At 42.0% G+C, this 27,812-nt stretch overlaps 1 protein-coding gene across 3 annotated transcripts in view; it reads left to right on the forward strand.

The window, feature by feature from the left end:
* The first annotated feature begins 207 nt into the window (after positions 1-207).
* PPP3CA (protein phosphatase 3 catalytic subunit alpha) overlaps positions 208-27,812 on the forward strand; it is a 197,717-nt gene continuing 170,112 nt past the window's right edge. Inside the window, exon 1 of one of the 3 annotated variants that reach the window (XM_040554881.1) lies at positions 208-626. In XM_040554881.1, coding sequence (XP_040410815.1) covers positions 569-626 — 58 coding nt within the window. In that variant the 5' untranslated portion in view covers positions 208-568. Of the gene's footprint in view, positions 627-1,464; positions 1,483-27,812 lie in introns of those variants that run through there. The other 2 variants (XM_040554880.1, XM_040554882.1) reach the window with 2 other exon arrangements.

Below are 27,812 nucleotides of genomic sequence, written 5' to 3' on the forward strand. Positions count from 1 at the left end.
AGGCGCTACCTGACAGTGACTGGCAGCGGGGCGCGGCCAATGGCGGCGCGGAGGGGAGCGGGGCCGGGAGGGCGGCGCGGAGCCGGCAGCGGGGCCGGGGCCGGGGCCGGGGCCGGAGCGGCGGGGACGGGGGGAGCGGAGGAGCGGGGCTGCGGGGAGCGGAGAGGCTGAGCGGGGAGAGCCCGCGGGGCGGGCGGGGGGGGAAGGGAGGGGAGACGGATCCTGACCTTAAGGAGGAGGAGGAGGAGGAGGAGGAGGAGGAGGAGCCGGCGCTGCGCCGCGGAGGAAGGAAGCGCAGGGCTGCTGCGTTTGCAACCTGGCCGCCGCCGCCGGCTCGGGGCTGTGCCTGGTGCCGCTGGTGCCTGCTGACACTTGCCTGGTTCTGCGCGGGGGGAGAAGCCGGCCGCCTCCAGCAGCGGGGAGCGGGGGATAATCCGCCGCCGGAGGTCGGAGGAGGAGGAGGAGGAGGAGGGAGGAAGGCAGCGCCGACCCAGCGGGACGCGGCAACTTCGGGCCACCTCGGAGGAGCCGGAGCCCTGCCCGCAGCGGCGGCCGCCGCCCGGCCGACATGTCGGAGCACAAGGCCACCGACCCCAAGCTGTCGACGACGGACAGGGTGGTGAAAGGTGGGTGCCGCGACGGGGTATCGCCCTCCCCGCCGCTCGGGGGGCTCGCCGCGGGGGTCGGGGGCGTGTGGGGGGGCTCACCCCGCGGGTTGGGGTCGGGGGAGGGGGTTCAGCACGGCGTTTGGGGCCGGGGGGGTCCCCCCGCTGCAGCGCGGCCCCCCCTCTCCTCGCCCAGGCTGCGCAGGGCTGGCTGCAGAGCGAGGGGGAGCTCCGCCGGGCATCCCCCTTCCTCCTCCTCCTCCTCCTCCTCCTCCCGGTTCGGCCACCGAGGGCTCCTCGACGAGGGTATCCCCCGGTGCCGGGCAGCACGCAGCCCCCGGCAGCCCGCAGCCTCCCCCGGCCCGCGGGGCTGCAAGGGAAGGCGGCCCCGGTACATCAGCGCTTCCCCATTTCCACGAGCCAAAGCCAAAGCTTCCATGTAAATGTTATTTACCGTGTTATTATTTGGAGGTTTATATTTACGCTTCCTATTGCCTTTTTCCCCCTTTTATTATTATTTTTTTTTACCCTTTTTCCTCCAAATGGAATTGCAGATGTCGTAAGAAATGCAATTGCAACCATGACACTTTTTTTTTTTTTTAAAGTGGCTTGGAAATTTATCTTCTAATACCCGGAATATTTATAACAATCAGTTATATTACACCAGAAGCAGGCTTCAGAGACCTGAAGCAGCTCTGTTTAGCTGATGCATATCCTCTCTAGGTACAACAAACCCTATTGGGAAGGCTTCATCGCCGTTATGGGGTGGCTGCCTTTTTTTTTTTTTTTTTTTTGGACTTGTTTTAAAATCTGCCTTGTTCCTGACACATGACCAAACGTCCTGATCGCGTGTGTGACAGAACTTCCTTTGACTAAAGTAGGTGTTCAGCATGAGTAAGAATTGCTGCAGAATTGGAACTGCTATCTCCATATTGACAAACCCCCCAGTGGTTTGCATCTTAATGGGTTTTGTCAGCAACCACTCTCTTGCATTTTTTTTTTTACACACGCTAATACGTTCGTAATATCTCAAAGCATCATTTTCTTAGAAAACTCAGCAGTATTGCGTGAATAATTTTATAATGCAATTAGAAATCGACTTTGTTAAACTGAGAAAGTATTGAACAAAACCGAAATGCTGCTTGGGTGTCTCTTCATCTCCGCTGGTAACTGTTGTCTTGTGTCACTGTGTCACATGAAGATTTGTTTAACCAGTTCATTTTTTTATTAGATAGTGAGTTCTTTTCAAGGTCTTAAAATAGTACCTGGCGAGGGTAGCACACAGTAAACTGATTTCTTAATAGGATTATTCTTTGCTGTATCATAGGCACTCCACAGTGCCTTCATATAGACTGTAAGGAAATCTAGTAAGAAAACAATTGGTGGTGATAATGGGGATAGGAAGAGGTTGCCTTGTTTCTTTTCCATGGGATGTCACTTGTGCTTTCTTGAGGTGAGCAACTGGAATGGGCTTACAATGTTAAAATGAATAAGAAACAAAAATAATAAAGGAAATAACACCTTGTTAGCTCCTATGCAAATAGCCAGAGAGCCCTGATACTGTAGAAGGCAGACCAGGGTTTCTGATGGTGCTGAGATAGAACCGTGAAAACAACTTTATTTTTATTTTATTTTTTTAAGGTTTCATTTCATGTGATATTTTAACTTAATTTGGAAAGGAGATGTTTGTAGCATATGGATGTAAGCTCTGGCTTAAGCTCTTTTCCGCCTGCATGCGTGCAGTTGGTTGTTTTGTTGTTGTTATTTGGCTTGTTCATTTTTTTTTTTATTTATTTATGCGTGTGTGTGCGTTAAGCCTTTTCGATTTGCTGGTGCATGACAGGAGATGTCTCCTTCTAACAACAGTTCTGAGCTGGCCGGTGAAAGCCCCGGCCAGGCAGCGTTACGCAACGATGGGTGCGCTCGGGGAGGTTCCAGCTCCAGCAGCTGCCTGCAGGTTGCTCGTGGCTGCGTGCTGCCTCTTAGGTGGGCTCTTGTGGGCTCCTTGGCTTTTTCTTTGCCCGAAACAATCGAGCATACCGAGGAGTGGGATATTTCTCTAGGCGAGAACTGCATCTCACGCTCATTTTGCATTGCTTATTGAATCTTCTGAACTGTGCTTAAACTGATTGCAGTCCCAAATAAAACGTGCTTTTGGGAGAAGGGGAAGATGGCTGAGGAGTCCCTAATGCTTATAAGGTTTTGGTCTTCTCTCTCCTCTGTTATGCCATTGGTGCACGATTACATCTGACAGTTTGAGTGAAATTTGCAGATCTGGGATGGTTGTGCAATGAGGGGTGCAAAGAAGAAATTCAAGTCTGTGTGTCACGTTAAGTTTTCAGAAGCAAATTAACCCTTGGTAAAGCTGGCAAAATTGTATTCTTTGGAGTTAAAGGGAAAGGGGTTCCTGTATGTGAATCTGCAGCATGCAGTTACAGTTTGAGTAGTACTTTTTTTTTTTTGATTTATTTTTGTGCTCTCCTTAACGTAGTATGTACTTTGTCATGAAATTTAGACAAATCATCTTTCATCTGTTGATTTATTTTTATTTTTTCCTCCTGTAGAGGAGCAATGCTTACTTGCAGTTATCAGACCATTCAAAGATGACCTGTACGTTCAAATGCTTGCAGGATCAAGGCTCAGGACAACATAGTGTTGCAGCAAATGCTGACTTGGCATATTTACAGATTGAAATTCCTTTCTTTTTTGTTAGAGGTATGATGCAGCCTTCACCCGGACAGAGCTGTTTACAAGTTTTAGTTCTCTTTCAGGATTGAGAAAGCTACTCCTTATCTACGCTGCTTTAAACTCCTGAGACCTGCTAGCCAGAGCGTGGGCTCGGTTGTGCTAGTGAAGGTGGGGATACCTGTCCAGGAAAAACTGGACTGAGAATACTAGCTCATTCCTCGTGGGTCACAGAACAGCTGTCTGATGTCAACAGCTTTTGGTCACTACTGACATTAGCGAGATATGAACCCCACTGACCTGGAGGCAAAAGCTGCGTATCAGATTACTTGACCTCTTCAAAATATTCAGTGTTGCGTTACTGCCTTCTAGAAATACTGCTCCAAAGCAGAGTAATCCTAAATCAAAACTTCAAAAGTGAGCCGTAATAGTCATACAGAGAAATAAAAGCAGTATTTCCTGGAAATCTTGCTGTTAGCTAGGTACAGTGATTGATTCTTCTGTACAGGTCAGATGGTTGTGTGCTTTTGATTTTGATTTTTTTTTTTTTCTTCCCCTTTGAAGGAAAGTAGAGTTTTAATGGAATCCGTCCATCTCAGCTCTTCAGATGGGCTGTTGCCATGGCTCTTGATCCCTGGTGTTGGCAATCTCGTTGTGCATTGTGTGCTTAGGTGCACGCAGTTATATCAAGAACTGACACCCCCCAAAATGCCAGACACCAGCCTCTGCTATCTCTGAATTTCCAACCGTGTCATTGTTAACGATCTCCTAATGTTCAGGCTGTCAGTTGTTTGTAATATAATATGAATGTCAGTTCCCAATCGATATGTTAGCCATCAGTGTTAACTTCAGATTCATGAAAGATAAAACTGGTGTTTATTGCCGTCAATAATAGGAATTAGCCATGAAGTTTAGGGTTTCCATTAGTCCAGGAGAGACCTGTATGCGCTCTCCAAAGGCTGGTGTACCAGGCTGGTCTTTATAGGAGTACTATAGAAGCCTGCCTCTGTCTTCCCGTGAATCAAATACATTTTTTTCCCAGCATGCACGTACCCTGCAAGTGCTGGGCTGTCCTGTGTTTTTTGGGTAGTTCCGTGCCATGACCTGAACGTCAGTAGTGCTGGTGCATTTGGTATGTATTCTGGTGTGAATCTAAGTATTAGGAAATCTCTGCTGAGGACCGGTGCTACTTGGCTAGTTAGAGCTGTCCAGTGGCAGGAGATGAAACTGTTCTGTGCCCCTTCTCTGAGGGTGCTGAAAGTTCAATATCTGTCTGATCCTCGTGAGGAAAAGGAGGGAATTGCGTTGTAGTGGTTTCTATTGGCATAGGAAGGCTGACTCTATTTTTGTTTTAATTAATTCAATTTATCCTTGTAATGCTTAAGAATGCACTCAGAGGGAGCCTGCATCTGGGTTTAAGGGATGTTACCGAGTGGAGAACCCACCTTGAGCTGTGTGCTCCGCATCCCCTTTTACCACCCTTCTTAGGGTGGTCCCCCCCTTGGCTTTGCTACCTTTGTAAGCAAGGACCCCCAGTACATTCATGAAACAAGCTGTAGGAGAAGCAGTTGAGGACAGAAAACAAGTGGATGTGCTCGCTTAGTCCTTATCTTACAGGTACTTAGAAAAGAAAACAAGGCTGGCTTATTTTCTTACATGTAACTATGTTCTTGTGTCTCACGGTCAAAACTCAGTTAATGCTTGTAAAACCGATGGCTTCTGTCAGCTGGATGCTGCTTAGGTATGGCAGTCTGTGTGTGTTTGACACCTTGTGAACCTGTGTACGTGTGAGTAATGTACAGCACTCGTCGTAAAGGATTGTGAACGTAGTAATGAGAAACCTAAATAAAAGCAAAGTACAGCGCTTGACAGTTACGCTTGTGTAATTAAACTGGTGATTTATTTTGATTTGTGAACTCTCCGTACCTCTTACTCATTAAGATAATTTTGTAAATAAGACTGTACTGAAACAAGTCTTTTACTGCATAAGGAAGAGCCATGCGTGCGCTGGAAGACACCTTTCTTACGCAATTCACGTTGCACTGCATAGGTGGGAGATTTTCCTCGTGCTTTGGACTGATATGAGGCGAGGGCAGAAACAAACTACCTTATCTGTGTGTTTAAAACCTTTATGTTTCTGAATTCCATGTTGGCTAAAGCTGTCTTCTGTTACGTGCTCTTTCTGGCTGAGCCCAGCGAGAGGACTGGTGCTTTTGATACCACTGGTGGTGGTGGTGAGAAACTTGAAAGAGGAGTTCATGCTGGATGTTATCAGTGTTTAACTTAAGTGGAAAATATGAGCCAGTTGAGGTAATTTTCCATAGGGGAATGTTGTACAGGGCAGTTGTTTCCTCCCTGCTATCTATTCCCAAATTCAATGGTATCTACTTCCATTGCATGCATCCCACTTAGAGATGAGAGATTCTACACGGTTATGCTTGCTTTTCTGTGCGGGTTGTGGCAGGAAGATAAAATACAAAATATATTTATCTCTGAGTATACAGCTTGATATTCTTTTTTATTCTTTGTAGTTCCATGTCTTCCAGAACTCTCATGATTCTTCTTGCATGGTATTTCTTAAGGAAATTTATCTTGGGCAGTGTTAATACCTCAGCTTGTTTATTTGTTTATTGTAGCTTGTATGTTCCAAACTCATCCTCTTTCTTCAGCTCCTTCTGTTTTGCTGGGCAGCTCCTACTTAAAGTACAGAAGAAACACAATTTAGATTTGGTACTCCATTAAGTATGGATGTTAGTTCATTTAAGGCTTCCCAGTGATGTTGAAGCAGCAGGGTGTGGGGGATAGTTCCTCCTTTATAGCTTTAAAGAATATGGAGAAAAGCACTCCCTTAAGAGTATTTTAAGACACAAAGATACTGTTTTACGCTTTTTTTTATTTTCTCAAGTATGCCATAAAAGAAGCCACAAGTTTCTGAAGTAAAAGCCACTTCAAATCACCTTCATGAAAAGGTGCCTTCTGATATTCTTTTATATGTGGTTTCACGAGTCAAATGCAAGTTGCTATTACATATCATTTCTTCTGCTGAATGCTTAAATCATTTCCTGTTCTGATAATCAGTCATTTACCTCGACTTTACCCCGTAAAAGATCGCTTTATGGCTTCTCAGTCGATAATGGTGAAATGCATCATCCCAGTTCTAAAAAACACTTTAGCGTATGTGTGGCCTAGTTTGTGTAGGAGCGGGGCTCGGTGAATAATCTGCTACTTGGCTTCTAGATGCAAATGTAGCAGTGTTGTGCCCTGGGTATGTCCTCCTGGTTATTTATTCCTTGCATGGAGGAAGAGATGGAAGAGCCTATGTGGAGAAACAGGGACAATAGATGCCGTGGTGGTAAATTTTATTTTTAAAGATAAAAATCCAAACTACTTTACTCCCTCACCAGAAAGCCAATACTGTTGAAGTAACACCCCCAGAGTAGGATCTCTTTGACAGTCATTTCCATGTGTTTTAAGCTGAGTATGAGACCTATTTTTATTAGCGAGGTTAGGCATGTTAACGTTGATATGGCAACACTGGTGTATGAGGAGAACATGACTGTCTTATTTAAGACTTTAATTATGATGCCAACACAATTTGCAAGTTGATAGCGCTTGTATTTGGAGCTGGAAAGGAGAAAGAGTGGAGTGGAAGGGCATCAGAGGTCAAAAGTGATGTTTTTATTTAGGAGTTAATTCCTGGGTGTTTGTGGGTGGGGTGTCCACGTTGCACGTGCTAAAGGTGTAGATTTTTATAGGGTTTTTCATGTAGCTTTGGAAAACATTTTGCTTAACAGTAATCTTAACAATTAAACCTCTTTGTACTTAGAAATCAAGGTGTGCTATACTGAACTTCCACTGCAGCTTTCCTTTGTTTTCAGTCTTTTTCTTTTTTTTCAATACTTTCTCCCTCTTAAGTTTCAATGTGCTCCTTCTTTTCCTGTTCATACTCTGTCCTTATATTCTTTTTAACTTTATTTTTTCTTCCTATTGCACCGTATGTTGAGCAGCTTAAGTGCTGCCTGTTTGTGGTTGGGATGCACTTTACTTAACGTAAGAGGTTCACTGGGTACAGTGTATTGCCTTCGATGCATCTGTAGGTGCCTGGGGAAGCATGTGAGAACAGGGGAAGTATATTATGACTCTTCCTCTGACTTCTGTTGTAATTCTGCAGCCAGCTGCTGACTCTGTGGCTTTCTTTTCAGTGACTAGCTCCACTATCAGTGTGTTACTCAAGCTCTACCCAACTTGTCCCAGAAGGATGTCTGTATTTTGCAGTTCAGCTGCTGCTTGCAGGTTGCTTAGCAGTAACATTGAAAGCTCACAGCATGACTCCTGGTTTTAACTCATGTAGCTTGCAAAAAGTTATGTGAGGGCTAGTGTGGTCATTGGTGGTTTTAGTTAATTTGGGAAGAGAGGCAGTGCAAGTACTTATGCTTTGGTGTCTCTGCAGCCCGACACAGAAATTAATTAGCAAGGGAAGGTAAGATTTGATGAAGGTGGTAATACTTGCTTGAAAAAAAAACAAAGTTCATCACGGATGAGTGAACTTCAAAGCCTCCACCTTAAAGTCAAAGCGTTAAAGGTGTAGAACCTAGTCTGTATAGAGATTAATCTCTATGGCAAAATCTCTGTGGCAAAGAAAGAAGAAAAAACTCTTCTAAAACATAGTTGCATTAAGCCTTAGCAGTATTGATAGCTGTTTTTCCATTTTTCAGATAAGCATATATGGATTGATTAAAATAATTGAAGTTTGCGTTCTGGGGTTTTCCAAATCAAGAAGTTCTCCAATGGGATGAAGCAGGTATTGGTATGAAAATGCTAGTATTCTACACCATACTCTTTTTCTCCAGGCAGTCTTTTAGATACATGCAGCTTAGTTCTGTTGCACCATGTTCGTGTTGGCCTTGAGTTGTCCTAGCTCTCGTACAGTGTAGAGTTGATGGACTGGAGGGGAAAAAAAGGCAACAGATTTAACCAGAGAATTTATTCAGAATCCTAAAGCCAAGTTACCTCTTTGTGGTGGTGAAGTTCTTACCAACAAAATCAGTATAACTAATCTCCTGCAGAGCAAACTGTGCTATAATGTTGGCTCTGATTCTTGCCAATTACACAAAAATATCAAGCCTGCACAGTGTTGCCACAAGAAAGGAAGTGCATTTTGACCTTGTGATTGGAATGGTGAAAATAACATGTGTTAATAATGGGTTATGCAGATGCGATGTTGCAGACAGTCTTTAGCACTCACTCTGGGCATTGTTCAATAGACTTAATTAATAGAATCCCAACTACAGTTTTCTGGCCTAATTTAGTGTGACTAGGGCTTAATTTTTAATTTAAGCATTTGTGAGTGTCCTTGTGAAGGTAGGTTATATACAGTTGTTTTTTTTTCTTGCTGATAGTGACAGCCAAGTAATTGTGTGGCCAGATAAAAGCTAAGTTCATGAGTTGTTCGTGTTTTGGACTACCCATCATTTTGAAATAAATCTTTAGTGGTCCAGATAAATAGCTCAAGGGGAGAAGAAGAGGCTCAGCTCCTTGTCTCCTTGGTTTTCCTGTTCTTGAGCTTTTTATGTTTCTTTGCTGTGGCTGTATGTTACTTGTTATAACGTCCCAGATCAGTTCCCACGGAGAAGGATATATGCCATGTATGGTTGTGTGGTAGTCTTTCTGAAGTGTTTGGAGTTCTTCTGGAATTGTTTCTGACATGGAAAACCTGGTGGTAAAGTGAATGCTGGTTTTCTTCAATAAATCAGTGTTTTTATTAGTAACAAGGAAAAAAAGCAGCACAGGGGGAAAAAAAGGAGCTTGGGATGTGTTTCTGGTCTATAATCCTATATGGGTGATTTTGGAGGGGAAAGCACATGGCTAGAGAGAAACATATGCTAATGTATTTTCTCTGGAAATTACATGAAATTGCTTGAAATAGTATATTCCAGGTTCTGCAGAGTTTTTTTTTTTTTTTTTTTGTGGGCATACATACTTTTCCCCTAGCTTTCTCTCCATCTGTCTAGGAGTAATGTTCCAGTAGAGAGATGTCTCTGAAAATTCTTTCTTCATCTCTCTCTGTTTTTTTTTCTATTTTCACATTTTCTTTGCATGTGTGTTTGAATCCTTATGGAAAATTTGATTTGGTTCACATATACAGTTAACAAAACAATTAAAAGCTTCTAGATGGGGAAACCCACCCTCTTGCTGGCCTTGGAGAGAAGATGTTTCATCATCCACTTTGGACTTGAGATATTGTTATACTCAGCAAATTTGGAACAAATTTGGAAATTTCTGGCTCATTCCTGCTTTTATTACTGCAGAGACAATTTTAATAATTAAATACCTTTCATTTACAGTGATTTTTTTAAGGAATTTAAAATAATAGACAATTTGAATGCAGAGCCATTCAGACAAAAATTCAGAGCCATTCCCCCAAACACACAAACAGAAAAACAACCCAAAAACCCACAAACAAAACTAAAACATCAAACACAGCAATTTAAATAATTTTTTTGGTCTTTTTTTTTTTTTTTCCGTGATGTTTGCCAAGTTTCAGTTTGATGTAGATTACAATGGTCATACTGTGTTACAATCTTTGAAAAAGTGCAACTGGTCATTAGCTACAATGACACGAACAGCTGTAGTATTTTATGATAACAGCTGGGAACAATCTAGTTCTCTTCAATAACTTTTTTTATTGTTCCTTTCATGCCATTTTAAAATGAGAAAGCGAGATTATTGTATTTGTTCTCTACTTTACACCAGGGATTTCTTCGTAGGCAATGGTGGCAATTAGGTATCAAAATATCGCATTGCTGTTTGTGACTTGGAACATTTCCCTTTGCAGGACCTGTTTCATAACCCGCTGAAATCTGCAGGAGTTGGAATCTTTTCATTAACTTGAGTAAACTGTGAATCAAGTAGTCAGCCTGTGACTTACAGTTTTGCTTTTGCTCTTCCTTTTCAGTGCCTGATTTTTGTCCACTGTAAACTGTGTTGTTATATCCGACCTTATGTGGCTTAGGCAGGACAGCGTTCTCTCTTATTTTCACACTGAGCAAAGCACGCTCCTATTTGCAGTGCTGTCAGCTAGCAAGCAAAAAGTGAGTTGTCTGTGTGGCTCTTTAGCTAAAGCAATAGTTTGTTTTGTTGCCGTGTCTTCAGAGATTGTCTAAAATGTTTTCCATACATGAATGAATGTTTTTATCACTGAAAAAACACATAGGAGCCATTCTTATATAAGTTTTTTTTCGCCTGTGTTCTGCTCACTTGAAAACGAGTTTTCTTTAGTAGTGAATGCATCTGGGTTGCCTTAAATAAAAGGTAGTCTGCTTTGCTTAACAATTTTTCTGGCATAATAGAGTACGTCCTAATATTAAAATCACAGTGGTAGTACTGAAGATGGACATAGCAGATGTGTGTAAAAGCGTAATTTTCCTCATTGGGAGACCTGTAGTTCTGTGCTGCACAAAAATAAGGATATTGGGGGGTGAGAAGAGGGAAGCAGGGTGGCGGTGGCTGGTGTGAGCAGCTGCCTGCCTAGGAAGGAGGCCAGCAGCCTAATCAGGTGTGTTGGACATGTGGCTGGGGAGATGGGGGAGCAGAAATGAACAGTGCAGTGGGCGAGGGCAGCGTTTTCAGGGCAGCAAAGCATTATGTAGGGAGTCCTAGCTTGCTTAGAAATCGAAAGCACGGAGCTGTTTTAGGAGCGCTTTGCCTAATGAGTTGTTTTGGCTCAGGTGAATATCTTGGATTTTTAGAGGTGTTTGTGTGCAGCAGGGCGGGAAGCTGTGCGGTAACCACAAGGGAGCTGGGCTGAATCAACAAGGGGAGGACTGGCAAAGGCACTAGGTGAAACTTTTTTAGTGACTTGGATACTTTGTGTGTACAGCCCTAAATTAGGTTTAAATTATCTGCAAACGATCTTTGTGTGTGCATGTTTTTTTTTTCTCTTAAGAAAAGTTTCCTGAGATAGTGTTTATAGATTTGGTTACAGCTTTTAAGCTGTTTGTCCATACGTTATCAGTAATAAAGAGGGGAAAGTGACTTTAAGGTGGTGTCTTTTGAGTGTACAAGATGAGGTTACTTTTGGTGGAGGAGAAGGAACAGTGAACTACAAAAAAAAAAAAAAAAGACTTTTTTCTTTGTTGCAAATGGGGATGAGCCTGCCTTCATTTCAGTTGCCGGACTAGCTTTAGCTTATGGGTGGTCTTCTACCTTAGCAGGTGTGAGTGTATGGTATTTTTTGGTAACAAGATATCCTTAATTTTAACAATTTATCCTTCATATCAAAGTTCTTTTCTCAGTCACTTGCAACTTAATGGCATGAGCTTTGACAACTTCAGAGTCCCAGGATGGTTGAAGCTGGAAGGGACCTCTGGGGGTCATCTTGTCCAAGCCCCTGCTGAAGCACATAGGCCCACTTGCCCAGGACCATATCCAGTATCTCCAAGGAGGGAGACTCCAGAACTTGTCTGGGCAACCTATTCCAGTGCTTGGCCTGGGGAGCCCAGAGCTGGACAAGCGGTGCAGGACTACGCTACTTCACTCACCATTTGATTTTTGAAATGTCAAAGCAGGCAGTTCCTGTGTGAAATTTAAATGTAAATGCAAGCGAATTTATACACGTAAAGTTCTTGCACATGAGGGAATAGCATGTCCTCATACTTTCTAACAAGACACCGCTGCTTCTCCAGAGCTATGAATCCCAGGTGGCACCAATCTCACACGTAAACAGTACCTGTTTACCACACACACCATATCACAAGAGGAGGGATAGCACCCTTATTAACCGAAGTCTTAACTGTGTGTAACTTTTTGTACAAAATGTTAACTTCACGTCTTGTATCCTATTTCCACAGACAATACTTCACTGTAGGATATTGTTTGTTTAACCTAGGCTAGCTGTAGAAGTACTGCCAGTCAGAAAGTTACTCCGCAGATATCTTTTTGGTTATAATCCAGTTGCTATGGTTTCTGAATATGTATTAGACTTCTTTTTTTTTTCCCTGGCTTTGTGGGAGTTGAAATAGATGGATTTTTTTTTTTTTTTTTTATAGGTAATCTTTGAGAATTTTCCAACAGCCTCCTGGGCTGCATTAGGAGGCATGTTGCCAACAGGTCAAGGAGGTGATCCTTCCCTTTACTCAGCACGGGTGAGGCCTCACCTGGAGTACTGGGTCCTGTTCTGGGCTCCCCAGTACTCCAGTGATGTGGAGCTACTGGAGAGAGCCCAGCAATGGGCCATGAGGATGACTGAGGGACTGGAGCATCTCCATTCTGAGGAAAGGCTGAGAGAGCTGGGGCTGTCTGGCCTGGAGAAAAAAAAACAAGGCTCAGGGGGAACCCAGGAAAACATTTTTGAGTTACTGAGAGGGTTGTCAAACATAGAAACAGGTTGCCTGGAGAGGCTATAGAGTCTCCATCCTTGGTGATATTCAAAAGCTGTCTGGACGTGGTCCTGGGTGGCCTCCTCCAGGTGGCCTTGCTTCAGCAAAGGGCTTGGACCAGATGACCTCCAGAGGCCCCTTCCACCCTAAATGATCCTGTGATCGTCTTTCACTGAACTCTTTTAAATGGATAGTTGAAGCACAGTTTATCAGTTCACAGGCCTTTTGACCAGACATGAGATAGAGAAATCTTTCTTCCTTTAAAAATGAACAGCTGTGTCTGATAATGAGATCTTCTACAGGAAGAATGCTTTGTGTGATTATGAGGATCCACCATAAAATACTTACTTTGAAATAACACCACAATGCAATGTATTGGGGAATCATATATTTTATTTTTATATTTCTACAGAAATTGACACATCCATATGTAGATGGTAACGTTGCTGGCAAAACACTTGCATAGACCACTTTTGATGAGTTTCAGAACTTTCTAAGCATTGACAGCTCCAACATTTTGTGTAACTTAAAAGGGGGAACAGGAAGTATGCCCACTGTAGTTTGCTTTGGGCAGCTCTAAGAAAAGTTGGAAAAAGCTTTTATGTGAATTTTTCATAGTCATTACCAAGGCTTCTGACATGATGGCCAGAAAGGTCCATTTTCTTTCAATTACTGGATGGAAGTTGTTACCTTTTACTAGTCTTTGGTTCATCTGATCTTTTCATAATGGCATGAAGATTAAAACTGAGATTGCTGTCAATCAGTTAAAAAGCTTTGAAAATTGTAATAATGAAAAAGGCTTTGTCTTTCAGATCTGAAGTTCTCTTTGCTGCTTTCTCATGCTTTTTTATTTCCCTGTGAAGGTACATGTTGCCATGCAGGGCTAGTTAGGAAACACCTGAGTACTGTATGTATAAACGTAAAATCAAACCTGCAACAAGTGAAGTTACTGGTACTACCCTTGTAGAAGTTCTGAGGAAGTTCTCTATGCGGAATCACCTTCACAGATAATTAATCTGGATAACGGCCTTTTTTTTTGTAGTGAAAACGTGGCTTTCTCGCATTGTTCAGTTGACTAGATAGATATATTGGAAGAAAATGATAGGCATTCAAATATTGTAATTCGAAGTGAGAATTGCCTCAGTGCTCATATAGATCATACTGTATAATAAGACATGGGACAACATGTGAAAGAAGTTTAAATACATTTACTGTCCTTGTAACATACAGAACAAGAACCAGCAAAGGATTTGCTTGTTCAGCTAATACGTCTTTGGCCAAGGAATTAGTTATTAGATAAATGTATGTCAGAAGAGTCATTGCTATGGAGAATCTTCTGGTCTCCAAAGAGGGATTCAGGATGTTAAGAGTTGCTGTAAAGGTACTTGTTGAACAAATCAAAAAGGCAACAGGTTGAACACAGGTACTGCAACCTGGAAGGATCTTCCTGGCAACTGACCACCCAAGAAGAGCTGAGGAGGTGCTTTGAATAGGTGGAAATGAAGAGCAAAACAAAAAGCCCAACAACCATCAGGTGCTGTTAATAGTATATACACGTTTACTGTAAGCATGAATGGATATTCCAGTAGTCTTTCTTCTAGCCATGCTGCAAGGCATTTCTTCCTAAATTGCTTTGACAGTTACGCACTCTTCTTTTGTTGAGGTAGAGGCCATGCCAAGAGAAGGCTTGTTATCAAAGTGGGCACCTGTCATAGTCACAAATATTTTACCGGAGGAAATTGTTTCTGTGGGTTATAATCATGAAAAACTTCTCAAGAGTGAACTGATCTGTATCCTGATGCGGTGATATATATATATCGGGCAAGATTAAAAGCTGACTTCAACTTGTGCCCTTTTTAATCTGAAACTATAAAGCAACTCCCTCAGATAAATAATTTTATCAGCAAGTATTAAAAATTCACCAGAGTTTTGTAGGGCTTCCAAAATTGTTGCCTGAAGTGTTAACGTAACAAAGTTGTGCAAAGATAAACCCCGGTTCCGTGGTGATTCCCCAAAAATAAAGGGCTGTGTGAGGGCAATGGATTCTTCCTGTGCCTTGATACAGGGCTAGGATTTTAACTGCCTCCCTAAAGGTTTAGCAGAGAAAAACCTGTCTTCAAAGATGTAAGGTTTTGTCTTTGTTCAAAGAAAATAGTTGGTGGCAGTAATAACGCTTCTAATGTGCACAGCAGCTGAGTGAACGTGAAAAGTCAGTGAGATCAGATGGCGTGTCTAGCCAGACGGTGCTATAAGATCCTTTCACAACTGCGTTTTAACTACAGAATGAATTACCTTAGCCTGAATTTTTAATCTACTGTCATGGATTATTTTGGTGAAAACTGTTCATTTCAAGGTGTTCACCTTGCCTCCTGAGCATCAGTCTTTAAAAAAAAGCTTTTCTTATTAAAAAAAAAAAAGAAATCATCATGGTGCATTTCTAAACAGTAGTCTATAAACATGGGAATAATATATGGCAACCATTTCATTACAGGAGTCCTTGTTGAAAGAAATGCTTTTTTTTTTTTTTTTTTTGCACCTTCTGGACCTGCAAAATCGTATTTGTTGTTGAGCATCTGCCAAGATTTGTCAGACTCATTTACTGAGGGATGAGTCTTCTGGAAGTTTCGGTAGGCTGGGGATCCAGGGAAGAGCAGGCTGGATTAGTTCTGAAACTTTGAGTGCTGTAGGAGGCTGGAAAAGAGCAGGCTGAATTTATTGCTGGCGCAGTGCTCAGCAGCGGTCAGAGAGGATACTGCTCAGAGCTAGGGAAAAACACAAGTGGCGTTTGAATTACCTTCCCTTGTCTTCATCAGCCCTTGTCACAAGGTTATCCTTATGCCTTCCATCTGCGAATGCTAATAACATTGTAAATATTTCCTGCAAGCCTAGGAGACTCTGCTTTTGCATATTTTGAATTAAAAAAAGAAGAAAGTTACTTCTGTACTGGCTCACCCTGGAACACTCTAGTTTGGAACTGTGCTATTTAGAGGCGACTTTACATGTGAGTAGTTCAAAGGAGAAATCTTTTCATTTGATGTGACCTTCGCTAGTGAGGAGTGCTGAGTATGATAAATGGACTGGAGAGCAGGGTTATTTATTCATGTGTGCGCATCTATATTGCATTGTAGAAGTCTCTGAGTGGCTGGTTTCTCCTGAAAGATACCCAAAGAAGAAAACGGGTCCACATAGGTTATGTGTTTGTACCTGGCAGTACTGTAGTACAGTACAAAGCTGTTACTGGTATTAGCAGGTGATTCAGACCTTTACTTCAGAACTGGAAATAGCAAACATACAAACAGTTCCTATTGAGCTGCAAATACCATCACATTACTGGTGTGTTTCTGGTAGAACAGCATCCTAGGTCAGTGCTCGTGAATGCACTTCTCATGTACTGGTGGTGTAGTGAGAGGAGCAGGTGCTCTTAACCAGAACCAAGCCAGTGTGTAAGGGAGAGGTAAGTGCTAAAGGCTTTCTACTGATAACCCACCACTTCTCTTTTCAGCCTTTGACTTCCAGTTTAGATGGGGAAATGATGGGGGTAGTTGTGTGGCCTGGGTGGTCTCACAGAGGCAACTGCATTAATGCTTTGTGCTGTATACTAGCTAGATTTTGACGTTAACACTTCAGAAAAATACTTGCCATTTTCACCTCAGAAAAGACTCAAGTCTCAGGCTGCTAAATCCTACTGAAAATGAATGATTTTGTTCCCACGTTAACCCAAATGAATGCCTTTGGTTCCTTTTAACAACAAAAACAAAGCAATCTAAAACCAACCAAACAAAATTGTGTACAGCTATACAGGATCTCTTTTTCTTTATATGCAAATTTGGACTTGATGAAAAAGAGGATGTTTTCTTGCTTTAGTGACCTTGCTGATATAAAGCCTCTGTTAATATGGCCTGTCTAATGTCGTAACCTTCTTCTTGAACAAGAAAACTGACGACTGGAATGCATGTTGTCAACTTCTGTAATCAGGGTACTTGAAATATTTACAGTACCGTGATTACTGTAAGACTTCTTACATATACACACGCTGTAGCACTCTTAAATATTTTTGCCTTTCAAGTCTACTTCCTGGTTTGTCTCTTACAGTAGATTTTTTTGTTGTTGTTGTTTTTTTTTTTACCTAAGGTGTTTGGCAAAATGAATCAAATACAAACTCCTTGACCTCCTGGCTAAGGTTTGCCATGTAGACACGTAAAAGATTTCCTGCTGAAGTAGGTGGGAGGAAGGAGCAACTGTGCAAAGCCTGAAGCTTTCTTACAGGCCTCAAACCCCCTCAAGCACCTACTGAAGCTGCCAAGCTCTGTACCAGGGAGTTCCCTGCCAAGAGACTCAAACCTTCTTGTGGATCCAATGAAGGGCATTGAGAGCAGGGGGATAAATCCTGCTTTGCTGGGGAGGACTCTGTGCTTGGACAGCCACCTCAGGTGGCTGGGGCGACCTATGGGTAACTGCCCGGCTGCGTTACTTCCAGTAGGAGCGGGATGCAGAGGAATTTCAGTGCAGGGCTTGGCAGAGCGATACGTCTCCTTTCCATTGTGTCTGAGCTGTGAACAGTTGGTGTCATACCTGACTGAAAAAGCTTCGTTCACAGAAGCAGCTTAAGCTTTTTGTTTCAGACCCTGATAGTCAGTCCAACGGGAAGTAATAATGTAGCCCAAAACTATTACAGCTGTAATCTTTCTTGCCTGCAGGGCAAAGTTCACAGAAAAACCTTCTAAAACCTGGCTACAAACTCATTTAATTGAATCTCATATTTTAAACTGGGCATATCTTGGAGTGAGTCCAGGGCATGAAACTGGAGAGGATTTGGTGGCAGTAATAGATGATGTTCTCCTGTAACTGGATTGCCAGGCATCTGTTTTCTGCCCCGGAGGAGGCAGTGTGAAAGAATGTGCCCACCCAGCGATAGGCAAAACTTTGCTCTTGGATTGCTCCTTGCTGGGGATCTTTTAGACACTGCTGGAGTGTAGAGCTCTGAAATGAGGCTTTTGGAAGTGGTTTTAGTCCTCTGGTACAAGAGGAGTACCCGCAGCAAGAAGATACGGATTTTGCTTTTTTTTTCCTAGCCTGAAATTGTGGAGCCAAGTCCCTCTTTTTCCGCTGGAATTAAGGGTGGTCCTAGATGTTATGCTCTGTGTTATCTGTGTAAGACATGTTTATCTTTGACTTTCCCTTCTCTCATGTAATCTAACAATTTTCTTTATAAAATCTAGGTGCTTTGGTGTAACTCCTACCCAAATGAAGCATGCTTTTTGCTTGCCACTCCCTCTGTGGAAAGGCCAAGAGTTTAGATATCAGTTTGCAGATGCTGATTGTTGTTTAATTCAGCTCAGGTTTTATGGCAAGAAGGATGATGCAAGAAGAAGAAACAGTGAAGAGAAGATAAGTATAAATAGAAACAAGTCATGCCTGGATATACAGTGATCTAACTTCTGTCTTCCTTCAGAGATTCTCTGTTCGTGTCTGCCTTAGTCACCTGGTCTTCACTGCCTGACTGTGGAGTCAGTCTTCCCTAACAGTTTTTCACCTCTGTCTGAGAAATTTCCATTTTTCAGTTGTTTATTTAGCAGTCTATTCCCTTCTCCAAAACATCTCTTGATGGTGATGTACATAAACTACCTCAAGGTTTTCTTAAAGAATAGTGGAAGCAAGCCCACTAGTTCTCCCAGGAGGAAATCTCAGTGAGGTCAGTCATATTCCTTTAGCTTCTCTTCTGGTTTTGTTCCTTCCTATGCCTTGTTAAACAGTCAGGAAGATTTCTCATAAATCACTTTTAATTTCCTCTTGTGCAGAATACAATCCAATATGGACTTTTATTTTTCTTACAATAAATCTACCAGAAATTGTTGTAAGGGTTTAAAAAAAAAAAAAGCCAGGTGTTACAAACATATCTGATGTTTAACCTCACTCAGACATTGTTATTGGTCTTTCATTTGCTTGATCCCTGTGTGGTTAAGTTATTGGCTCATGGAATAGGTAATTAGGGTTCACCTTACCTGTATAGCCATTGGTTATTTTGACCTGATTTTAAATATTATAAATTCAAATACATATTTAAATAACTCTTGTGAGCATCTTTCTTTGTATCTGTTTATGGAGTATTATTCAGGTTTTCAGGCGTTTTAGGGTTTTATTGGGGGGACCATGAGATTAACAGAAGTGCTGCATGGAGAGAGAACCTTCAGAAAGGGGGAAGAGGGGAAAGAATAGACAATACAATGTTTTGTTCTCTACCAATTTATTTTTTGTTTTCATTTTAAGCCCAGCAAGAAGGGGGAAAGTTATATTTTTCTGTTTCTAGCTACTCTATTATATGTTGGCATCCTCCTTCTGTTCTCAATACAAGTTACTGAAAGGAGAAATGGATCAGGTGGCCTCAGTGGGAGTAACACGTGCTGGGATCCACAGCAAATTCTGAAAATGCGATGTTAGTTACTGGGGTTTGTTGTGTGACATTGCACATCAAAGGAAATGACAACATAAATTGTATTTTGCTATGCTGGTACTCTTGCTAATATGCAGGCTGTTTTTTGTTTTTGTTTTTTTTTCTTTAACTTCTCTGAAACACAGAAGAAATTCTTATATCTCCAAGTCCACACGTGCTCAGTGGCTTTCCCGTGGTCTTGCAGGAAACCAGCAGCGTTTTGCCTCCTGAGTTGCAGCCCAGTGCCCCAATCTGTTGTGTCAACGCTGCTCAAAATAGTGGTGTCTGGTGCTACCTGTGTGACAGAACAGTTTGGTCTGGCACACGCCCGCTTTGCCTCTTGCCTAAGTCGAAGCACGTATTTTATCCTCTAGGAACACAGTCCTGCTCTCCCCAGCTGGGATTCCAGAACGGAAACAAGGATTGATCTTTAAATGAGAGTCTGAATCATTACAGCAAAGCCTGGACTTTAAATACATTCAGGTGTCCTTGTGTTTTCAGTAGCAAATCTCTTTTCCAGAATGGTCACAGTTAATTTTTATTCCAATTAAAAAAAAAAAAAAAAGGAAACTTGCTACTTTTTTTTAACTTTACTTGACATTTTAGGATGGAAAGCAGTTGAGCTGCTCACAGCACAGTATTTGAAGATTTACAATGTATATTTAAAGTCTGTTGCTTTTTTTTTTTCACAGCGGCTTTTGTTTTTGATGTCTCTAACTTGGTCCAAACCCAGTCTCTCTGGCACTGGGAAGTAGGTTTGAACGGCAGAGTGTCTCCTTCAGGCAGTGGCTCAGGTGAGCAGTCACTTAACTCCCCGAAGGCTTTCCTGTATCTTAAGGCTCTGTGCATCACTGTTATTTCCTCAGACCTTGAATGTGTTCTTAGGCATTCAGCCAAACACGGAGTATCACGGCCCTTGAAAACTGGTTAGATCCCAGTATAGTTTGCAGTCTTTCGTAGGTACTTTGTTTTTATCTAGCAGTGACTAATTACAGCAAATGCCGCCTGAAAAGGCTCTTAAAATTTGAGAAAGGTCTTTTTTAAAATATAGATTTTTCCTAAGGCAAAGTGATTATTCTGTAGAATCTGACTCGCTTGTGGTGATTTTTCTCCCTTAAGAAAATCTACAATAAATTCATAGCAGAGCTGTGCATAGAGCATATATTGCTCTCTGCTCCTCTAAGGGAGAAAGTATTGTTACGATTTGTAAGTGCAATCAATTTACAGCATTAAGGAGGACAACTAATAAATGACTTTTTTTTCTAATGCTTTCCTTGGGGGAGGTGGTGACAACAATTAAAAAAAGGAGTTTTACTTTTCAAGCAGAAGTTGAAATTGCTATTTGTAAAGTATTTGACTTCTGAAAAGGGCTACCAAGATTCATTGGGTCTGTTTGCAGGAAAAAATCATTCTGTGGGTTGGAGATGCTGGCTTAGAGGAGTGGCACTGTCCAGAGAAGAAACCCTGTCCTATTTTATCTTTCCTTCTACTTTGTCTCTCGCTTTTTTTTTTTCATTCTTAACTGAACAGTGTTGATTTGTGACATGATCTGAAACACAATGAAAACAAAGTGTGTTGACAGGTTGGCATTCACTGAGCTTTGGTGCCAGGAGGCTTTTGGAAAAACACCTAGTCCTAACACGTACAAAAAGTCAGATCAAATACTGTATGGGAGACTGCTTGCATTTTGGTCACTGCAAAATAGGGACGAGTTGTTATGGGTGTTGTAGCTGAGGTGGGCTGTCAGTGGTATTGTCCTTCTGGGGACATGGGTATACTAAAGTGGAAAGGGCTGATTGTGTAGTTGTAGGGTGGGATTCTCTCTCTGCATTGCTGTTAAGTTGCAATTTTGTGCATTAACCAGCATTTTGTGTGAACTTAGTCATCTGAAAGTAAGCTGAAGGGGATAATTGTGGGTATTTGTGTAAATCACTCTTATGGAGGTTTTGCAGTGTTTCATGGAGGAGCAGTATTCCTGGGTGTTAGCATCCTGGATTGGCCATGCATGGAAACAGACCTTTCTTCACTCTTGTCTAATGAAGTATTTGCTTCAGCTGTGCAGAGACTGCTGTGCTCTTAATCCGACTAAGAGCTGATGAGAGCTCTCCAACAGGTAGCAGTGGAAGAAGAAACAGCCTGGCCACGCAGCAGGGCAGAGCAATGCCTGCTAAGTACGATGGTGTAGCGCAGCCCCAGCAGTCCATGTGGGCTTCTTGCAAGAAAGCCTCCTCGCTGAAAGATGACAAGCTTGCTGTTGAGTCTTCCCAGCTCATAGGCCTGTTATCGAGTCAGCTTATCAAAATGGCAGCTGCAACCTTGTATTTCTTTTCTTTTGTTACTCGCTAACGCTGGTTCCTGGTGTGGCTCTGGAGCCCCTTCCGTACGACGTGCCACACGGGAGTTTGCTGTGTTGCCCTCTGTATCGGCAGGCAGCCCTGTCTTAATGTATCGGGTAAGCATAACAGTTTACAGAGGGCTGAGGAAATTCACTTAAGGACTGGTAAATATTGTTTGCCTTATCTCTGTTAACCTAAACAATTCCTCTAAATGGCTGCTGGTAAATGATCTCGACTAGGTTCTATGAAAATGAAGTATTTGATTTTAAATGAGTTTAAGAGGCCAGCCAGGGTTTACTTCTCTGTGATGGCAAGTTCTCAAATAAATCACAAAATCGTGCATGGGTGGTCTCGAGTCAGGCTAATTAACTATATTTGGACTCTTAAACTCTGTGATGCCATGACTTCTCTTCCTTATTTTTGTTCCTAAAGGCTTAGTTATTTTTCCAGAAGTGTATGATCTGATGGCTTACAGAAGCTTGCAGGGATTGTAAGAGTTTTAGCATCCCCTCAGAACAATTTAAGCGCAGTGCTTTTGCAAACATCTGCAAAAGGTTGAAGTATGTTACATTGTCGTTTCATAGGAGCAGGGCTGGACCAGAAGTTTTTTTCCTGCTGATGTCTCATTTGCTGCTCTGTGGTCTGCTGAGAGGGTAATTAAGAGATGTGGGGTCTTGGCCATGAGGAAGATACAGCCCTCGACACATTCTTGCAAAGGCTAGAAGATGGCTTGTTTTTTCAGGGTCTTGCCTAAAGCCAAGTATAAAGTGCTTGTTCAGCGACTTAATGATGTGTTTCTGGTAGTGTTGCCAGGTCTTGTTCAGCTCGTGAAGTCTTGCTGATTATAAAAGAGTTACAGTTCTTTTTATTTTGATTTTAAATCTGTCATCCTCTTGCTTAATCTTTCTCCTGTAAAACACCAGGAACATTGCTAGCCATTTTCTTGCTTTGCTTGATTTGTGACATCCTTCTGTTTTATGATAACTTGTTAGAAGTATGTTTTAAACCTGAAGCCGCCTGTCCTTCTGCAGGGATAACAGGTGGCTGCCCAGCATTTCTGAAAGACTTGATACTAGTCACCTGCTAGCCGAGGATGTCTTAGGTGCTGTTGACCTGATATGAGAGGAAGAGATGCTGCCTGGTGGCTTGCTTCCTTCTGTAGTCACCCACTGTTCAGATGGAGCAGCTTCAGTATTTCTGGTGCTGTTGCCATGTCCTCTGTCATAGATTGCAGGCCAGATAAGTTCTCATCTGAGGGTGGGAATGGCCTGTAGTCCGCTGTGCTGTAGGGTTCTTCAAAGCCTCTCTGCCAGTTTGAAATCCTCCTGGAGAAAGAGGAGTGAGAAGAGGAGATGGGTCTTCTGAGCTTCCTCCTCATTTCCAACAAGAAGCAGCTTTCTAGCTGATTGCCCAGACTTGCAGCAGTTGTATCCATGATGCCAGGCAAAAGTCACAATAACTACTACTCTTAAATATTTATCCTAAAATGAGGGATTTTAAGACTTACTAGAATATTCGAGATCAAATCTGGAGCTCATAAAGTATAGGGCTCTATTTGTTATGGATGTGCTATTTCTTGTCCCTTTTTAGTGGTTTTTGTGTATTTGAAAATCTTCAGTAATTTCTTCAAAAAGATTTCATTGGGCTGAACTTTTCAGCTTTAACTCACCAAGCACAATATATGAAATTTAATATTCTCCAAAGATGAAGTATATGGAAGAAGTGGTAAGGGTTTCCTAAAATCACTAAAGAAATCTAAATCCAGTATTTTACCTTTTTTAAATTTTATTCCAGCAAAACCTCCCCACTATGCTGGAAAGTCCTGATATGATGCAGAGCTGTGCTTACACAGCATCAGTTGTCTCTAGGTAGGGAAGTTGTCTTACAAATCCTTCTTACAGTGTTGTAGCAGAATTTTTCTCTAGCCATGTGCAGAGCATAGGCTATTGTGACTTTTAAAAACGCTTCTTACTGCTTATGAATGCAGCAGTAAAAATGAGGGCTCTGGAAACAGATCCAAATCCATGTTGTGGGTGGGAACACGTTTTTCTTTTTTTTTTCTTTTTTTTAAATCTGGAGTCTTCAGACAAGCAGCTGCAGTACCTATAGCATGGCTCAAAGGGCTGCAAAATTGAATTAGGTGGACATGCTTCTCTTACTGATATTTAGAAGCCAATGGCTTCCCAAATGCTTTTTGCCTTACCCAGGGAAGTTTTTTTCCAGCTTATTAAGGGCTGGAGCATTTGGTCCCTTTGTTCCTAGGAATCTTCTGTAATCCTGAAGACGTAGACATAGAGGTTGAAGAGTGGACATTTCCTTCCTGCCTCAACTTTTCTTATCTGCTGTTTTCCTAGGAAGAAAAAAAATAAGTGGTCATCGAAAAGTAAACAAACAAGGAAGTCTGACAGTTTCACGATAATAGTCTAGATGTTTGCTTGTTTTATTCATGCAAGTTACAGGTGGAAAAAGCGTCAGTATTGAAGAGTCTGTCCCTGGTTGCAGTTAGTAAAATGGGTAGAGACAGAAACTAACCACTTTAGCACATTGCAATTTCCCCCTAAAGTTTTGAGCAAAACATCCTCAACCAATAGAGTTCTTAAACGTATGTGAAGGTTTGTACATAAAGTTCTCGTAGTTTTGCTTTTCAGGAATACAGACCTGTCCTTCCAGGCTGAGCTTTTTTGCATCAAATTCTCTTCTTAGGGTTCCAAATGACTCAGGCTGAACAAAAGTTACATTAGCCCTAATTATTTGTACCTCATTAGAATTAGTTTTAATATAGAGCCTATACATAATTCGTATGTTTGAAATGATGCACAGGAATGTATGAAATTCCTAAGTTGACGAAACAAAAATGAAGATACTTGGCTATTCACAAGGCAGCTGACCGAAAGTACTGTTTTCTACTGGATTTACAGTGGTGTGAGAACCTCTCATTCTGTTCTTTAGTCGCTGACTTTCCTTTGAAGTACAAAATAATAATGATAGAACTTGTGATGTCTACTAGTGCAGTATGAATACATTTCAGATGGTGTTTTAAAGTCTGCTAGGTTTTCTGTGGTAACTTGTCGGATTGGTGGTGGTCAGGTTTTTCTTGACACTATAGAAAGAGGTATGGGTGAAATGCCTGTCTTATTCCTTCACCTGTTTTTGTCTGATTAAGTGATCCCTTGGGGGTGTGATAACAGCAAAACCACCCAGCTGCTGCCAGGCATCGAGTGGGGTGCGCTGCGGTGCTGAGATGGGTGCTCGTGCAGTCAGCAGGCTGGATCGAGGCTCTTCTCACCTGCCTCTGGATGGGGCCTCAGTAGAGCTCCTTGCTTCCTTTGTTCTAGGCGTAGAGATATTTGGCAAGGTCACAGAGCTGGAAGGAGGAGAATGTGGCTCTTGGTATGCAGCCCCTTGCCTTGGCTGTGTGTTGGCCCTCACTTATGGCATGGGAGCAAGAGGAGAGGAGGAAGAGCTGGGGTACAAATGTGGTGCCACGTCTCAGATTGGTGAAATCCTCCTGCTTGGTGCATTTTAATGTGTGCATTTCATGATTGTGTGCAAAGACCAGGCTCTCGTAGTGACATCCTGAGGGAGCCTTTGCATGAAGCACATAATGAATGAGAAGCTTGGCTTCATCCTAAAGGTGGAGTTTGCATTTCTTTCAGGATGCCTCTCTTGTTGTTCAGTCTGCATAAATACCAGATCTTGTCTTTGCTGTGCTCAATAAAGTCTGAATTTTTCATGCAATTCTAACTAGTGGTTGACAAGAAGCAGTGCTCTTGTGATTTTTGTGATTGGTAAGATGACTACTTGCAAAGAATTAAAATGAAGCTTTTGAAAACTGGGAGTAGAAAAAATATTTCAACTAGAAGCATGCTGTTATTAGCTTTCTTTTTTGCAAGTGGACTTTCAAACCTTGTTAAGCAGAAGTGTAGCGATAAGAAATAAAAACCATTGAAAAGGAAGACAGTATTCATGTGTTTCCTGTTTTATCATTATTCTGAGTTTAACTTAATTTGGCAGCGGCAAGATTCACGTGACCTAAAAACATCCTTTTGAAATAAATTTGCCAACTTACATGACTGTGTTTAGTAGTTCTGCGTTTTGAAGAAATCCGGAGTGCATTTGCTAAGAAGCTTACTTTCATTATGATGCGTTGTATTGCGTATATATCAAATATTGCTTTAGTTCACTTACGGGAAATGAAGCCTGAATGACCTTAAGTTATTTAGTAGGTGGTCCTTGTGTGTTTTGGTGTATAATTTATAGAAAAAGGAATATGTGAACTGTGCAGGGGAAATGTACATTTCTTTTCCTCTATGAATAAAACCAAGGTTTTAATTGCTGTCCTAAGGAGTAGGGTTTATTTTACAAATGTATTGCTTGCTTTAGAATGTAACAGCTCTATTACTATTTTGTCTCCCTTGGTACTCTTGAATGGAAGAGGGGGAAACTGCACAAAATTTTATTTAAATTATAAAATAGGTATATTGTACAAAGGTTGTTAAAAATACTGGTGTGACTCTTCCAAAGATCAAGGCTGCTTCCTAGGCCTGCATCTGCCTTCTAGTTACACCATGACTCTGTCTCAGGACAAGACATGACATCTAGCGTCTTTTCCCTTGCCTGGACTCAGTTTTGTTGTGTTTTCCAACACAAAGAAGCTCATGGGTGGCGTTGGCAGGGTGCCTGGGTGCCTGCAGCTTGCCCTAGGGTGCGTGGCCAGCAGTGCCACCCAGCTGGGCTTCCCTGCGGGCTCCCCTGGGTGAAGGAGAGGAGCCCAAATGTGTCCTCTGCAGGGAGGGGGATACTGAGGGAAGGGCCTGAGCTCACCTTATTCTTGTTTTGAACCCAGAAACAAATCCAGGGCATTGTAGAGGTAAGAAATAGTGCCAATAATAGGCATTGGGGAAAAAAAAGAACTGAGCGTTCATGTGCAGAATAGAGCAACAGGAAGATATGCTTAGCTTCTGAAAAGGCTGGCACTTGTCCTACTGAAGTGATCTGTATAATGTTACAGTAGCCTGCTGACATCACAGAATTTTGGTAGATTAAACTGCAGTTTGTTTATATAGATTTTTTTTCCTCTAAGGTTCAGTAATTCCAGTTGAAGGTGTAGGTCTTTAATTAAATAAAATCATTTTCATCTCTGTTTACGAAGCATGCATGGTGTTCAGGTTGAAGATCAGTTGCTATTTTTGGTCTTAAACAGTAAATTGTTTTTTGAGTAACTTCACAAATATGAAATAGCCTATTCTCTTGACTGTGGAGCTACAAATCTACACAGATGTGCTCTGGCTTTATTTCAAGTACATGGATCCTTTAGCATAATTTTATTACCTGTGTCTTTTGTGCATTTGGGGAGGTTTTTCTCCCCCCTCCCCTCTGTCCCATCTGGGGGAGTGCATGGTTTCAGGAGAGTTGCCTTACATCTGAAAACTTGGCAAGGAGTCTGCAGCTCATGTAGTCAGTTCCATTCCTAAATAGGGACTTCTCCAGATATCATTTCGGTTTCTGCTTAATTACTGACTTGCGGCCACAAGGATGTTTTTAGGACAGTAAATAGGCACACGCATTTAAAAATATGCCCTGTTCAAACTCTGACCACTGAAGTAATGCTGGCATTCAGTAGTGTATCAACAAACTCGGCGAGGGAAAGAAGTGCTCACATTGACAGGATGAGACCAGCTTGGTAACACAGCCGCTGAAGAAATGATTTCTTTCCATTGCCTGCATGATGGCAGGCAACGCACAGTCCACTGAGAAATTAGTCTGAAAGGTTGAGCTAAGCTCAGTAGTTTGCTGTCAGACTATTAAGTTAATTCCTGAAGGAGGCTGGCTTAGGTTGCTTACTAGTCAATATTGTCATTATCATCCATTTGTTACTGTCAACGGGGATAATTTGAGCATTTTTGGAAGACAAAGCTGGAAGGGATTATAAACAGTTAAGAGGACAGATTGAGAATTTAAGATGATGAATTGGAAAAATGGTCTGAAATCGATGAGATGCAATTTAATAAAGACAACTGTAAAGTGTTACACTTAGGAGAAATCAAATGCACAAATATAAATGGGCAAGGCAGCATCCTGGCCAGGAAGGACCCAGGAATTGCAGTGGATCAAAGACTGAGTTTGTTGGGGTGGTGTGTATAGCACTGAGATTTCATTAGTGCTGTGTAGCTGATAAACATGTCAGATAAATAGCTGAGGAGATAACTATTCTGTTGTGCTTAGTGCTGTGTGTTTGCTCTCTGTTTTACACTTAATAAAGAAGTATGTGGTAGACAGAGGGGGCAGGGTTTCAGTGGCAGCAATGAGGATAGGATATGAGACTTGAAAAACTCAGCCTTTGGGGAAAATTTGAAAGCTCTGAGTTTCTTTAATCCAG

The sequence above is a fragment of the Cygnus olor genome, chromosome 4 (genome assembly GCF_009769625.2).
Source record: "Cygnus olor isolate bCygOlo1 chromosome 4, bCygOlo1.pri.v2, whole genome shotgun sequence".
NCBI classification, from domain to species: domain Eukaryota; kingdom Metazoa; phylum Chordata; class Aves; order Anseriformes; family Anatidae; genus Cygnus; species Cygnus olor.